This window comes from Gymnoscopelus microlampas (genome assembly GCF_963454915.1).
Source record: "Gymnoscopelus microlampas genome assembly, chromosome: 24".
Taxonomy (NCBI): Eukaryota; Metazoa; Chordata; class Actinopteri; order Myctophiformes; family Myctophidae; genus Gymnoscopelus; species Gymnoscopelus microlampas.
The window spans coordinates 3,699,422-3,716,593 of NC_139961.1; the positions used below are offsets into that span (position 1 = coordinate 3,699,422).

Genomic DNA, 17,172 nt, shown 5'->3' on the forward strand with positions numbered 1-17,172 from the left:
ACGTTCATTAGAAGGACAATATCAGTCACCAGAAGCAGAGACGTGTGTTTTAATGAGTCTAACGTTCATTAGAAGGACAATATCAGTCACTAGAATTAGAGACATGTGTTTTAATGAGTCTAACATTCATTAGAAGGACAATATCAGTCACCAGAAGCAGAGACGTGTGTTTTAATGAGTCTAACATTCATTAGAAGGACAATATCAGTCACCAGAAGCAGAGACGTGCGTTTTAATGAGTCTAACATGGTTAAAATGGAGTTTGAAGTTCCAATGGGTTTATATAGGACGGGGGTGTGTCTGATAACATGCATATCAAATATCTCAATATTGAATCAAGCAACTTAAAAAGTGTCTGGGGTGAAACACAAAAGCCAGAGTAGACGTTAAAATGACCCCAGAAGTGTTTTAAAGTGAAATAGCCCTTTAAGTGGTCAATCCCCCCCCCCCTTTTTCTGAAACAAGGCCTTTGGTTGGTGGGTTGTAGGGTTGATCTTCAGTGCTGCTCTTAGGAGATGCAGGAGAAACCTGAGAGCGCGCGCACACACACACACACACACACACACACACACACACACACACACACACACACACACACACACACACACACACACACACACACACATGCACGCGTGTGCATTACTATACTTGTGGGGTCCCAAATGTTCCTGTAAGTACTAATGTAGAATTAAGACATTGTGACGACAAGTTTTCCTGGTCCTCACAACAATTTCTTTTTTTGTTTTATGGTAAAAAAAAGAAAATTAGATAGGCTTACAATTAGGAAAAGTTATTGTTGGGAGTTTTGCTCCATGCACCAAAACATAGCCGATCTACAAGTTCACACCGGTTCGCAGCACGATGCATTGTGAGCTTCTAGATCTGCTGTTTTCGGCTTTAGGCTTATGATAAAAAAATGGCAAAAGGATCTTAAAAAGACATTCGTAAAATTGGTGTCCTAAAATATGACTATGTCCTCGCAAGTATTGAAATGCAAAGGTGTGTGTTTTGTGTTGTGTTGTGTGTTTTTTCCCTGTCCTTCCATTTCCTGTGGTCTGCTGACAAAGTGTAATGTGCCCCGCTGGAGGTCTGGTGCCCGGCCATGGGTCCGGGCATCAGGTGACACCCATGGGAGACCCGGGGGGGGCAGGGGGGAGGCGCGCCGGGCTGGACGGCCCGTTTCGTGCAGGGCTGCAGTCCAGAAGATAAGAGACAGGGTCGGGAATAATGCTGGCACACACACAGACACGCACGCACATACACACATACGCACACTTATGCACGCACATACACACACACATACGCACGAGCAGCAGAGACCTGCCATAAATGTGTTTTGTTGTTATATGGTTTGCATGTGTGCTACCATACAGGCCTTCACATACCATACACACATGCATGTACTGTAAAGGGCACATGTACATTTGCATGCACACATACACACACACACACACCAACACACACTTGCGCGCACACATGCACGCACATGTTTTTTTTTTGTTGGCGCGTGTACTAGCAAACATAACATACACACATGCACATAAAGGCTACAGCACACACATTTGCATGCATTCGCACGCACGCACACACACACACACACACACACACACACACACACACACACACACACACACACACACACACACACAGGCTTTCTTTCTGGATCTCGTTTCTGTTTGCGACACTTTTCTATCAATATGACGAAAGTGAACACTTCACTGTTTAGTGAACTCTGAGACATTTTATTTTTTCGGTGTGCAACATCCGCCCGCAAACCAAGCATAAAATAACTCGTCTTAGTCCTACTGGATCTCTTCTCCACTGATCCCTCACTAACGATTTCATCTACTTGTTATGTGTTGATGAAATCATCTGAATATTTACTCATAGTTTTACTCATCAAAGCTTATTTTTTATTTAGCTTTTGTTTAGTTTTCATCAGTGAAAGAAAAGGTAGTCGACCAACATTTTTCGTCATGGTTTTTAGACGAGGCTCTTAGTGCTGGAGCTGGTAACCTTTTACACATGAGCAGGACTGCCCCCCCCCCCCCCCAAACAAAAAACCCACACTGGCTTTGTTTACATGGACACACTATCCAGAATATTGACCCGGGTCTCAGTTACTCTCTTATCCCATTAGGACCTGAGCCCATTCTATAAATGTCTTCTATATCATAAAAACTGAAAAAAGGTTTCTGAAAAAAACATATGTTTCTATATCAGTGGTGCTCAACCCTTTTCATGTCAAGAACCCCCAAAATTATATGTATTTGGCCGCGGGCCCCATCTCAAAATATTTTGTTCCAGGGACCCCCCAGGAGCAAAGTTATGCACCCATTTTTCATGATGTTCTGCTTGTAGAGCAGATCTACAAGCTCATGAGCTTGTAGATCTGCAAATTTTGGCTCTGTGCGTCACAGCCAAAATTCATTGTAAAAAAAAGTGCTTAGGAAGCAAGATACAGCCTTTTCAAGTTATAGGTTAAACAAGGAGTGGATGGAGCAGCAAATCTTCAAATCATCATATCTTGGGTTCTGAACATGTTTTTTCAAAAAAAGAAAAAAAAAAAAGTTTTGTTTTTTTTTCCAATTTTTTTTTCATGACGTCTTTGACGCCTTGTGGCGCACGGGGCGTCAGGCCACGTGACGTCTTTGACGTTTTGTGGCACTAGATGAGTTAATTATGACACGGATGCTTTCCCGGATTGAATGTGTTATTTGGGGGTATTCTGTTCTTCATAATCCCCCCCCCCCTTCCTCTAATAACCCGTTATCTAATACCACTGTTGGTTGGTGTGTTTCTCTCTTGTTTTCCCCCAGGAGTCCGGCCCCTCCCCCCCTTCCCCCGTCACGGGACACAAACCCCTGCAGTTGCTGGAGGTGAAAGCCAGGGGGCGCTACGGCTGCGTGTGGAAGGCTCAGCTCCTCCTCGGCGAGTACGTGGCCGTCAAGATCTTCCCCATTCAGGTAGCAGGCTGCCTTCACCTCTCAGCATGTCATGGAAACCCATTCACACCTGAGACCCATTCTAACAATGCCTTTTAAATCAGTAGCTATCTAGTCTGGGCAGCATTCCTTTTCGGGTATATGATCTGGTCGGGAGCGGAAGTAGATCCGACCGGATCGCGACAAACCGGAAAGACGTCTCACCCCAAAATAGGTCCGTCCTATAAAATCCTTGATGCGGCGTAGTTTAGCTTATTTTTTAAATATAAATGTGAGTGTACTTTCCGGAGACTATTTGTATTTAGCGTCTGTATTATCCGTATTATCCCACGGGGAAATTCTATTCCATTTAAATAGGAATAGGGAACCAAAACAAAGCGGCACCGCAAAACCGGATCGCGACAATCCGGAAAGAGGATTCTTTTTTCTTTTCATTTTTTCAGTAGGCGTGGCCTAGACCGGATCATATGGGTCTTTAGTAACGCATACCAGGCTTTCCTCCGAGGTGGAAAGACTGGTGACGCAAGGTTAGTAGCTATCAAACCCCCAAAATGATGGCCTATGCCAGCGGTTCTCAAGCGATGGGTCGCGACCCAAAGTGGGGTCGCTGGAAGGTGCTGTTGGGGTCGCTCATTGGCAACCAAAAAAAATAATATTTATTTTTATCAAGAAACGAAAAAAATGTGAGGTGAGGTCGATGGGGTCGCCAAAACAAATCCTTCATAATATGGGGTCGTGGTATAAAAACGTTTGAGAAGCCCTGGCCTATGCATTCGGCCGTGGTCCCCCATTTGAAAATGTTTTGTACTACTGTCCTCCTCTGTCCTCTGTCAGGACAAGCTGTCAGTCAGTGTAATGTCCATACTGTCCTCCTCTGTCCTCTGTCAGGACAAGCTGTCAGTCAGTGTAATGACCATACTGTCCTCCTCTGTCCTCTGTCAGGACAAGCTGTCAGTCAGTGTAATGTCCATACTGTCCTCCTCTGTCCTCTGTCAGGACAAGCTGTCAGTCAGTGTAATGTCCATACTGTCCTCCTCTGTCCTCTGTCAGGACAAGCTGTCAGTCAGTGTAATGTCCATGCTGTCCTCCTCTGTCCTCTGTCAGGACAAGCTGTCAGTCAGTGTAATGTCCATGCTGTCCTCCTCTGTCCTCTGTCAGGACAAGCTGTCGTGGCAGAACGAGTACGACATCTTCAGCGTGAGCGGGATGAAGCACGACAACCTCCTCCTCTTCCTCGGCATGGAGAAGAGAACCAACAACCTGGACATGGAGCTGTGGCTCATCACCGCCTACCATGAGAGGGTAGGCAGCAGTGTTGATTTCCTCCACTAATACTATGACCACTACCTTTTTTCACTGACAAAAACTAAATATAAACTAATCTATGATGACTAAGACTAAGACTAAATATATTGACAATTTCGTCAACAAATAAAAACTAGACTAAGGGTCGGTTGCACCAAAAGGGATTAAATAAAGCTTAGTTTAGGGTTAATCAAAGATTTGTTGATCTAGGATTTATTTTAATTCGAGTTGTGTTGCACCACTTAATTTTAAGCATTGCTTAACAAATCTGTGATTTAAATCCTTAACCTGTGATTAAAACGTTAAACAGTGATTAAAACTTTAAACAGTGATTATTTCATGGATTAAACTTTGTTGTGTGTCCGCCATCTTGGATTTGCGCTGTAAATAAAAAGGAATACTTCTTCTCTTGAGCCAAATATTCAGCATTATATATAGACACTATATATAGACATTATATATATATTATATTATATTATATATATATAGACATTATATATATACACACATATATACAGCATTATCATAACATTCGACTGGGTTTAGACGGTCCCTTATTTTTCTTTGAGCTACTCTTTCGTTTTCATGGAGCCATCTGATATATGCTGCCATGTTTACATTTAAACCACCTGTACTGCAAGTTTAAAATTAATCCCTTACTGACATTTAAATTGGAGTTTAAAGTAGTGGTGCAACAGGATTAACATTAATCCAGGTTTACTGTGAAAATGAAAACCAAGATTAAAAGGATGGTTTAAAACTAAACCTGGTTAGTGGAAACTAGGTTCAAAGTTTGGTGCAACTGGATTAATAGATAAACCTTGATTTAAACCAGTTTAAAGCTTAATCCCTCTTGGTGCAACCGACCCTGAATGTTAGTGAGGGATCTAGTGGAGAAGAGATCCAGTAGAACTAAAAGACAAGTCATTTTATGTTTGTTTACGCTCGGGTGTTGCGCTCTGACAATAGCCGATCTACAAGCTCACAGTTGTGAGCTTGTAGATCGGCTATTGTCAGAGCGCAACCAAGTGTAAAATCAGCCATTAGGACGGCATCATACAAAACACATTATAGTCGACTAAATCAACTGTAGATTTAGTCGACTATAATCTTATGATATTTAGTCGACTAAAACTAGACTAACAGCAAAACATTTCAGATGACTAAAATATGACTGGAAGTAAATGGAATTTTGATTGAAAAGAATGAGCGTCGCGACTGTCACAGACATGCGCAGAGCAAGTTCTGTCAGGGAACTCAGTGCCGTGTTGATGGCCTACTATTGGACCGTATCAGCTCCACGTACACATCCACTCATCCACTCACACTCATCTCATTCTCAGACCGCTCTATTTAAGCTGGAAGTCTGCACTTCTCATCCTGCTTGCTTTAGCTGCACACTGCTGCTGTGCTGCTGCTTCATTCATTTAGTACTGTGCTAAATTGCTGCTCACCCTCCACCACCCCATGCTACCACCTGTTGTTTTTGGATCTGCTGTTTATGTACTGGGGATTCTGAGTCCCTATGGTTGGGAAATGCGCCTTTTCGGAGTACCTAAAAGCAGATCCAATTCATCGCCAAACCATAATAAATATATTGCTCATTTTATATTCAATAAATATATCTTATCCTTCATGATTTGTCTTTTTCTATTTATGAGTTGTCCTGACAGAACTATGACTAAAACTGAATCAAAATGTGTTGTCAAAATCAACACTAGTAGGTTGAAGGTTCCTGCCTTGCTAGTGGGCGGCGGGCGCAATGGATTTAAAGTTGTCTGTCGTGGCGACTCATTTCCGTCATTTGGATTCCAAGGGTCCAGGGTTAATTTTGACGACTAAAAGAAGGACAAAACATTTTGGTTGATTACCTTTTTTCACTGAGGAAAACTAAATAAAAACAAATCTATGATGACTAAAACTATGATTAAATACAATGTATTGTCAATTTCGTCAACAAATAAAAACTAGACTAAATTAATGAGGGACTAGTGGAGAATAGATCCAGTAGAATAGATCCAGTCATTTTATGTGACGCGTTGTGAGCTTGTAGATCGGCTATTTTCGGCACACAGCTAAGTATAAATCAGGCATTACGACGCCATCAAGGCATCGCCAAAATACATTTCTGTTGTCTAAATCAATTGTAGATTTAGCTGACTAAAATCTTATGATATTTAGTCAACTAAAACTAAACTAAAACATTTCAGATGACTCAAATATGACTGAAGGTAACTTCAAAACTTCAAAGGTAACTTAAAAAAAAGAAATGCTGTCAAAATCATCACTGCGAGGGTCATTAACTGGTGTGTTTTATTGAAAATGGTGAAAAGTGGGATGTCATACAGTAGCTCCAGTACGTTAAGTTCTGTGTGCAGTAAGACTGTTGTAGAAACCACATTATAATGCTTCTATAATGCTTCATAACTCCCATTATATATGTTTATAATTATGCATAACAACTGATAACAAAGTCACTTCATAACCAGCTACGTAGTTAATGCTGTTCCTCTGAGCTTATAATGCATTATGACCAAAGTTATGAGCCGTTATAAACATTGTTATAAGTTGTCATACATGATTATAAACATTTATAATGAGTGTTATATAAGTGCATTATAATCCAGACCTTTAAGTAAAGTATTACAGGCCAGGTGTAAAGTGGTAAAAGGAGTATTTATTATAGAGGAGACAGGAGAGTATCTTAGTAGCAAGCTCTGTTGTGTTGCTGTGTAGATGCTGCCCTCTAGTGGCCAAGCAGTGAAACTACAGGTCAGTTTACCCTGAAAATAATACTTGATAAATGTCATTATTTTACCAGTTGATGATGAACCAGCTGTTGTTCCTGGGATGGAATCCCAGCACATGCTCTGTCCTCCATAGAACACATGCTCTGTCCTCTGTCCTGAACACATGCTCTGTCCTCTGTCCTCCATGGAACAATAAAGAAAACATAGACCTTGTATCTCCATATTTAATGTTTTTGGTTAATGCTTTTTTCAAAAATGAATGCTCTACGTTGTCGTATGACAATGTTGTGCAGAAGTCGCAATCTTGTAGATTGGCTATTTCTTTTAGATATTTTCGATATAAAGACATGCCCAAAATAGGGAGGTTGAAAGTGGTTTTAAAAGTATTCTAAAAAAAGTCTGTGTGTGTGCGCTCCAGGGCTCTCTGTCAGACTTCCTGAAGGCTAACGTGGTGTCGTGGACAGAGCTGTGTCACATCGCTCAGACGGCGGCCCGCGGCCTGGCTTACCTCCATGAGGACATCCCTGGACACAGGGACGGACACAAGCCCTCCATCGCACACCGGTAATAATAATAATAGCTTGAATTTATATTGCGCCTTTCATGAACCCAAGGACGCTTTACATCTAAAACAAATTGCCATAAGTCTGAGAGAATAGATGTCTTTTCAAGGCAGCCTTAATGGTGAATCTCTATTGGGAGAGAGTTCCACAGGGAGGGGGGGGGGGGGGGGTCTGCCACACTGAAGGCTCTATCCCCCAAAGTGCGCTTGCTTGTTTGGGGCGATAGAGAGGAGGTCCAAGTCTGTGGACCACAGGTTCCGTTGACAGAGTAGGTTTATGCAGGAGGCCTGAGAGGTTCTGTGGAGCTATTATATAGACATGTGTAGGAGAGAAGGAGGAGTTTGTAATAGATGCAGAACTTAACAGGAAGCCAGTGCAGTCGTTCACAGGGTGGGGGTGATGTGTTGCCTAGGCTTGGTGCTCGGTAGGACCTGGTGACGTCTCAATGTATCATTTACACATCAGGCATTTAGCAGACGCTTTTATCCAGAGAGACTTAAAACATTAACATCAGGACGGAGGCCCTAGGTCCTCCTGGTGGGGGCTCCTCTCTGGCAGGTGGGTCAGTAGGATACAACAATACAACACACAGAACATAACAAGTATGATAACTGTTGCTGTAGAGTAACCTCACTGTGTGTGTGTGTGTGTGTGTGTGTGTGTGTGTGTGTGTGTGTGTGTGTGTGTGTGTGTGTGTGTGTGTGTGTGTGTGTGTGTGTGTGTGTGTGTGTGTGTGTGTGTGTGTGTGTGTGTGTGTGTGTGTGTGTGTGTGTGCGCGTGTGTGCGTGTTTTCCAGGGACATCAAGTCTAAGAACGTCCTGTTGAAGAGTAACCTCACAGCCTGCATCGCTGACTTTGGCCTCGCCCTCAAGTTTGAGGCTGGGAAGTCAGCAGGAGACACACATGGACAGGTAGATACACACCTGTTATCCACGTTATACTGTCTCAGTGTAGACAGTAGTGATGCGCGGGTCGGGTTTTTTCATGACCCGCCCCGCCCCGCCACGGAACCGAACCCACGCCGCAAAACGATATATAAATCAACGACTCGACCCGCCCCGCGACCCACGGTGAAAAAAAAGAAGATAATCATGAGTGAGTGTGAGTGAACTGCTGCGCGACACCGTAGCCTACATCGCACATCAGTATAAACACATTAATATATGTTTTGGCCTTTACATCTAGCAACCTTAATATGCAACCTACAGCTTGTGCTTAGTTTTGTTAATGTTATACATGAATGATGGCGCAAGGGAGGTTGATGTGTATGTGTGTCACCAACTTTCACTAAAACTTTATCCATTGCAGACAGACAGTCACTGTGCTTGCTTGTATAATATCCACGACCCATACGAGTTCTGGTTTTGACAGGTTTTATTATCATCAAATGGGTCCGGCTTGGTTCATATTCTATCACTTCGGGACCCCAGTTCTGTTTATCATTACACCCGAGCGAACCACCCGTACGCAGCGCTGATTAGGAGGAGATGCAGCTGTGTAAAGCTTCATTTGTGCTTCGCCGTATGGCGGTGTTGTTGCTTATCGAAAATAGCAGACATACAAGCTCACAACGCGGCGCGTTGCCACGTGTTGTGAGCTTGTAGGTCTGATATTTTCAACGCGCAACACCATGGCACGAAGAATAGGCAGTTATCTTTCGGATAACTGCAGCGCTGTGAGACACAGCAGCACCAGGCTGTCGGGAATTAACCCACACTGACATTGTCAGATCATGATTTAGATAATTATGATGGGTTTTAATGGTAGTTTTATCCAAATATTAATATTAATAATAGGCTTAAATGTGATTGCTTTTTTTTGCGTGTGAGAGTGGTGTTGATGACCCGCAACCCGCATAATTGCCTCTGAAATCTTGACTGTCCGCCCGTGCCGCGGGTTGACCCGCGGGTAACGGGTCAACCCGTGCATCACTAGTAGACAGGTAGATACACACCTGTTCTCTTATCCACGTTATACTGTCTCAGTCTAGACAGGTAGATACACACCTGTTCTCTTATCCATGTTATACTGTCTCAGTCTAGACATAACATGTAGCCTCTGCTGACCTTTCTTATAGACAGCATCAGTGTTGAAACTCCATGTCAGCCTAGAGTCAGTCGTATAGAGAATATGCACATGCGTCACTTTTCCACCAGGACACGCCCCCCTCATCTATACTTAGTGGTAAAACATTGAGCAGCATGGAGCGTTGGAGTTTGGAATCGTTTCTCGTTGTAAATCACTCAACGGTCCTGCGTACCACCTGTTTCTAAATGTCACATGATGCAGGAGGCAGCAGGACGTTGAGTTATGGAAAACGAGCGCTTCCAAACTTCCAAACCAAAAAAATAATCACCTGCACGGAATGTATTGACAGAAAGTATCTCATAACATGTCTCTACGGTGGATCTTTATGAAACAAAAACAGATAGAAAGAGGATAATTCAAGCTTTCCGTACAGCTGCCATGTTGGTGAGTTTAACCTTGTTTAATACAGTCAGACAGGACTTTTCTGTTTGGATGTATAGGGCTGTCAAGGCCAGAAAGTAGTTTTTTGCCACTCAGTAGGCGTTCCCACTTAATTTCCGGGTACGATGATGTCACACGCATAGCCTCTATAGACAATGTTCTTTCTCCCTACATGTGTGCTGCACCAGGCGCTGCATTCATTCATCAGTCAGACTATGATGTCAGGACAGCAGAGTCACTGCCCATCTTTCGCCGCAGGCTGAAAACCCACCTCTTCAGGAAACACTATCCTTCCTCTTTGCCTGGCCTACTTGTTGTTAACTAGTTGTACGAACTCTTGTTTTATTGTGGTATGGTTTTATTGGATCTTGTTTAGTCGATACACTTATTTGTTTTAGCTCGTGCTCATTTGATTTTGCTATTCTGTCTCATCTGTTTAAGAAAGTAGGTTGCTGACATATTGCACTTTTACCTTAGCGCTAGGTATACTCTTAGTTGCTTGTTTTTGCTGAAAATGCACTTCAGACTTCTGGTGATTAGAAGTTTTCGTTCCCTACCTATGTTGAATGCACTTATTGTAAGTCGCTTTGGATAAAAGCGTCTGCTAAATGACTGTAATGTAATGTAATCAGTAATACATATATAACTGTATATGTATTGGTAGAAAACTCATAAGGTATATTTACTCCCTATTTCTGTTTCCCAATCAGTGGGTCGGGACCCATTTTTATACAAGTAAATAGCCCTTTATTTTTTTGTTTCCTACATATTTGTTTGTAATTATCATTTTAAAAAAAATGATTCTAAAATGTCCACCCCTCCAAAAAAAGCAAAGGAATTTCATGAATGAATGAATAAATCAAGGGAATTCCATGAATTACGAAAAAAAATCTAATGGAGTTGTGAAAATAACGTTGTGAGCTTGTAGATCTGCTATTGTAACCAGTTTTTTTCACTAGTGTTGTGTGTATATATATATATATTGTGCTCCAGGTGGACCAGTGTTGTATAGTATGTAATATACTGATATATATATATTGCGTTCCAGGTGGGGACCAGGCGCTACATGGCTCCTGAGGTCCTGGAAGGAGCCATCAACTTCCAGAGAGACTCTTTCCTCCGTATCGACATGTACGCTCTGGGTCTGATGCTGTGGGAGCTGGCTGCTAGGTGTACTGCTGCTGATGGTACACACACACACACACACACACACACACACACACACACACACACACACACACACACACACACACACACACACACACACACACACACACTGCTGTGGGAGCTGGCTGCTAGGTGTACTGCTGCTGATGGTACACACACACACACACACACACACACACACACACACACACACACACACACACACACACACACACACACACACACACACACACACACACACACACACACACACACACACACACACACACACACTGCTGTGGGAGCTGGCTGCTAGATGTACTAGATCCATGTTTCATCTCTGTGATAACCCAGACATCTTTGACAGCTAATACACCAGATGTTGTTGTGCTTGATGAAGAGTCCAGGGAAGTGTCTGTATTGGAGATGCACCTTTGACCTTAGCCTTGATGTGCCGTGGCAGACTTGTCACTCTTGGTTCAATAAAACCCTAAAGTCCAGTTTATAGACGACATACACAGAAATTACCGTTCACATGCGCAAGGCATCTTTATTGACAAACAAGGGAGATTCCCTCTATACTATGTGAATAAAAGAACAGCAAATTAATGATATTAAACAATATACGACCTGATATATCACGAAGGCAATTCGCTCCACATCACAGTCTGCATGCTAACAAGCGTTCGGTTGAGCGCCTGGAGAATTCTGAAGTTCTTATCTATTACATTCAGTATATCAACGATGTGGCTATCAAGGCCTTCCTTCTTACTGCACTCTATAAAGTAAAGGTTGACGGCCCAAGGTTCCACAATGGACCATCAGCCTAGAGAAGGCCTTAATGACCCCGAGCTCATTAAATACAAACCACTCCTACATACCATCTCAGAGCTGGGTTATAGGTGCAGACTATTTGTTTTTATATTCGGCAGCCTGGGACATTATACCCACAGACTGTTAGAGGGTTTCAACAACTTAGGATGCCCAAAAAGGAGGCAAAAAGGTTGTCAAAGTATTATGCTGTCTCTGCTATAATTGGCAGCCGCCATATATGGCAGAGACGCTGTTACTAATACCTGTAGCAGGGGTGGCCACACTTTTTTAACTTGGGTTCTACTCTTGAAATTGCCAGCTCATGGTGATGTACCACTAATGCACGCGCGCGCAGCCCAAAAGAATTGGGCGGATTTGCGCGAAATTTGCGCGGTTTTGGATGGATTTCTTTTCTTTTTTTCCCCTGTTTTTTGGGTGGTTTTTGGTTACTTTATTTCGGTTTTAGGGTTAGAATTAGGTTATTTATTTCTTATTTTTGCCTGATTTTATCGATTTAATTATATTTTTAAAAAAAAAGTAATTCATTTTATTTACCAACCAACAAATAATTATTATCCCATGAACATACTTAAAAATGTACCTATGGGAGCTAAATAACAACATTAAGGCATTAGGACTGTTTCAAAATCAATGAATGCATTTATTTATCATTCCAATTACTCCACATTGGAAGAAGTTGAATTGCAAAGCAGAAAATGTTTGGTAAAGTTACTCTTAGTTACAAATTACTCATGGAATGTAACACAAAATTATAACAATGCATACATACAGTCACATGAAGGCATAATGCAGCAACAAGTGAAACAACAGGTGCCTAAAAGTCTCTTTCTACTTTCTCATCCATGAAACAACATCAAATAACACTGCTTGGGTTCACAGGAAGAAACAAATTAATAGTTGTGCCTTGCACAATCTTAACAGGTAGCCAGGCTACAATAAAACAGCTCATTTGCAGGAACAGAGTCTCTTATTATCTCATCAATAAGATGGAAAAACACCAAATAACACTGTTTGGGTTCACAGGAAGAAATAAAATAGTTGTGCCTTGCACAATCTTAACAGGTAGCCAGGCTACAATAAAACAGCTCATTTGCAAGAACAGAGTCTCTTACTATCTCATCAATAAGATGGCAACACCAAATGACACTGTTTGGGTTCACAGGAAAATAAAATAGTTGTGCCTTGCACAATCTTAACAAGTAACATAAAACAGCTCAGTTGAGTCTCTTACTCAAGTGACTCATCATTACCACCAGTGACCAGTCTCTCTCACTCAAGTTATTCCTACAAGTTTGTAGTTCCAGCAGGCACATAGAAAGTTTCTCTTTTTCTTTCCTCCTCTTTCTCTCTCTCTCTCTCTCTCTCTCTTGTTGACTGTCCCTTCAATTCCCTGTGAAAACCACAAAAAGAAGCAAAGCTAAGAAACCAAAAAGTACACATCTACACAAGCAAGCTTAGGGTTGCGGACAGAGTACAGCAACTTGCTATTGGCCTGGTCTTCAAGATATACCACAACATTGGGATCCCCCTGTATTTGTATAAAATACTTCCAAAATGTTAATGATGTCCATGATCACAATACCAGAGGCAGCTCCACAAACCTTGTCCAACCCTTTTTTGGCTCAACAAAGGGAAGTAACTCGTTCTCATGCTATTCATCAAAAATGTGGAACGCCCTACCAAAAGGAGTAAAGGAGTGTAAAACCCTACTCTCTTTCAAAACAGCCCTAAAGATACACCTTCAGGAGGCTGCAATTGGAAAATGGCCCCTGTCTAAGTCCTAACCTAACCTACCCCCCTACCCCCCCCCCCTCTCTCCTTCTCCTTTTGTACATATTTCTCACTCTTCATACCAGTAACCTGTAAACTGATTGTATGACATTCTATAGTAGTTGTGTATATCTGTCTGTCTCTTACTGTATATGTCATCATGATTTGTGTGCATGGGGAACTCATTTGAAACAAGCTCAGTGCTTTTATGAGTCTTCCAGTTTAGTAGACCTTGTATTGTGAATTTGTACTTCCATGTACTGTTGTTCTCATGTCTTACTAAATAAAGTACATCAATCAATCAACATTCCATGGCTCACTATCCTATCAATAGGAGCGCGCTCTAATCCATGGTTCTAACAGGCGCGCTTCTCCAGCGCAGATGGCCGCATGCGCTCTCGCGCACACACACACACACACACACACACACACACACACACACACACACACACACACACACACACACACACACACACACACATCACAAGCCACACTGCAATATATTTCAATAGATTTAGGACAGATTCCTACCTTAAGCAGATGACTGTTTGCACTGAATGGAGTCCGTTAGTGCTGCGTAATCCGGACTGTCACGGCTGACAGCTAGTCTCAAGCAGGCCTCCAAATGTTCATCAGTTAAGGTGGAACGGTATTTGGACTTAACTATCTTCATGTGGGAAAACGCTGATTCACATAAATACGTTGAGCCAAAGAATGCTGTGAGTGAGGCTGCACATGTCCTGATGTTTGGATACTTTTCCTCCATGAGTAAGTTCCAAAACTGTCCATCACGGGCCCGTGATTTCAACTGTATGTCAGCCTGCAGTGCCAAGATCTCATTCTCCAGCGCAGATGAATTCATGTTAAACAGTGTTGCGATGTTCGAGGCCATGGAATCAACATCAGTGTCTTCTCCGAATGGGAAGCACATGAATGTAGCGATAGGCTCAAGTAAGGCAAAATCTCGAAAGCGTTTGTTAAAGTCTGACTGCACATTTTTTATTTGCTCTATGTAGCGCGCACTGTCAAATTGCGCAGCCGCCTTTCCTTGCCTCTCCAGCTCGGACTCTATGTTTGGAAACTTCGTCAGATCCTTGCGCTGCATTTTTGATAACAGCCTTTCTAGTTTTCGTTTGAAACAATTAACTGAGTCGATCATGTCGACCACAGTTTTGTCTTTCCCTTGCAGCTCCAAGTTAAGCTCATTCAACATGTTGGTCACATCAACTAAAAATGCCAAATCTAGCAGCCACTTCTCGTCATCAAGCTGTTTGTATTCTGCATGTTTCGCGCTGAGGAGAAACTCTTTTATCTCTGGTAGGAGCTCTCGGAATCTCTGCAAGAATTTCCCCCTACTCAGCCATCTGACATCGGTGTGCAGCAATAGGTCAGTGTGGTCGCTGTCAGCCTCTTCCAGTTGCGCACGGAACAGCCGTCTTTGAAGTGCTCTGGCCCGGATAGAGTTGGCGACTTTCATTGACACATCCATCACCTCTTTCATATTCAACATTTTGGCACATAGTGCTTGCTGGTGTATTATGCAGTGATAGTTAACAAAGTCGGGGAAATCGTCGTCTTGCTTGCATTTGGCGATGAATCCATTACTGCGCCCCACCATCGCTGGCGCACCATCAGTGGTGATTGATACCAATTTAGACATCGGGATCTGGTTTTTGTCAACAAAGCTTTTGAATGTCTGAAAAATGTCCTCGCCCCGAGTGTGTTCTTTCATTGGTAGCATTGTTGATAGTTCCTCTTTTGCTGTCATATCTTTGAATACCATCCTAATGAAAACACACAATTGTGCTGTATCACTTATATCGGTAGACTCGTCTAACTGCAACGAGAAACACTCACATTTTGCAATGTTCTTCTTAAGTTGCTGAGTCAAATCATCAGCCATCATTTCACACCGCCGTGTAACAGTGTTTCTGGATAACTGAAGGGATTTGACAGCTGATACTATTTCAGGTTGGTTTTTAAAATCACGAAATAACGAGTCTGCAGCCACAAGGAAGGCGTCTTTTACCATCTGTCCATCTTGGAAGGATTTCTTACTTTGAATGAGCATATGACTGACCCGGAATGATGCTTCGGTGGCTGCTTTTGCTTTTGAAGTGGGCTTTGTGAAATATGACTGCTGTCCGGTTAATTGTGCTTTCAGTTCGCCCAACCTTTTCCTTCTCAATTCACTTTTGGGAGGGAATTCACCGTTGAAATCCGTATGGCGTGTTGTAAAATGTCTCTCCAGGTTTCCTTTCTTTGCAAAGACGCTGGTGTTACATAGAAGGCAAACGCAATTGGAATGTGACATCGTGAAAAAATAGTCTTCTTCCCACTCTGCATGGAAGTGGTGCGTTTTTGGCTTCTTTGCCGCGCACATCTTGATATAATTGTTATTTTTTTAATAGACTTGATTGAATACTGACGTTCCCCGCGCTCTCATGAAAACAAGGCATTGCATTGTGGGTTTGAAGCCGCGGGCCGGGGCGTTGACAGTGAGGCCGACAGGCCGTGCATGCCAGTCAGTGAGCAGAAGACAAAAAGGGGCGTTTTTTTTTTTTTTTTTTTTTTTCTCCCTCTGACACACACACACACACACACACACACACACACACACACACACACACACACACACACACTAATACCGCAATACACATACATCACCAGCCACACTGCAATATATTTTAATAGATTTATTTAGGACAGATTTTATTTTATTTTTCTGGGGGGTTGCAGGCGGTCTACCTGCGCAGCCTCTGCGGTCTACTGGTCGATCGCGATCGACGTAATGGGCACCTGTAGGTATACAGTGTCCCTGTATGTATTCTCCTTTATGTGGACATAAATAAAGGGTGTGTGTGTGTGTGTGTGTGTGTGTGTGTGTGTGTGTGTGTGTGTGTGTGTGTGTGTGTGTGTGTGTGTGTGTGTGTGTGTGTGTGTGTGTGTGTGTGTGTGTGTGTGTGTGTGTGTGTGCAGGTCCAGTAGATGAGTACATGTTGCCGTTTGAGGAGGAGGTGGGTCAACATCCGTCATTGGAGGACATGCAGGAAGTGGTCGTTCACAAGAAGCTCCGCCCCTGTGTCCGAGACTACTGGAACAAACACACCGTAAGACCTCTCTTTGTGTGTGTGTGTGTGTGTGTGTGTGTGTGTGTGTGTGTGTGTGCGTGTGCGTGTGCTTGTGCGTGTGTGTGTGTGTGTTTCCCCACAAATATAGTACAATTTGAGAAATACACATTGTGAGGACCATTCACCTGGTCCTCACAAGACAAAAAAAAAATATATATATATATATATATATCTTTTTAGCGATAGGTTTACTATTAGAAAAAGGTTTAGGGTTAGGATTAAGCATTTAGAGGTCAGGTTTAGGGGTTGGTCAAAAGTT

General features: G+C 42.6%; 1 protein-coding gene across 6 annotated transcripts in view; it reads left to right on the plus strand.

Moving 5' to 3' along the window:
• Positions 1 to 17,172, plus strand: part of LOC311041153 (activin receptor type-2A-like) — a 53,518-nt gene that overhangs the window by 34,387 nt on the left and 1,959 nt on the right. For all 6 annotated transcript variants that reach the window (XM_084051669.1, XM_084051672.1, XM_084051670.1 and 3 more), the window contains 6 exons: positions 2,820 to 2,966; positions 4,104 to 4,247; positions 7,419 to 7,564; positions 8,360 to 8,474; positions 11,081 to 11,219; positions 16,762 to 16,892. In XM_084051669.1, coding sequence (XP_083907795.1) covers positions 2,820 to 2,966; positions 4,104 to 4,247; positions 7,419 to 7,564; positions 8,360 to 8,474; positions 11,081 to 11,219; positions 16,762 to 16,892 — 822 coding nt within the window. The remainder of the gene's footprint in view (positions 1 to 2,819; positions 2,967 to 4,103; positions 4,248 to 7,418; positions 7,565 to 8,359; positions 8,475 to 11,080; positions 11,220 to 16,761; positions 16,893 to 17,172) is intronic.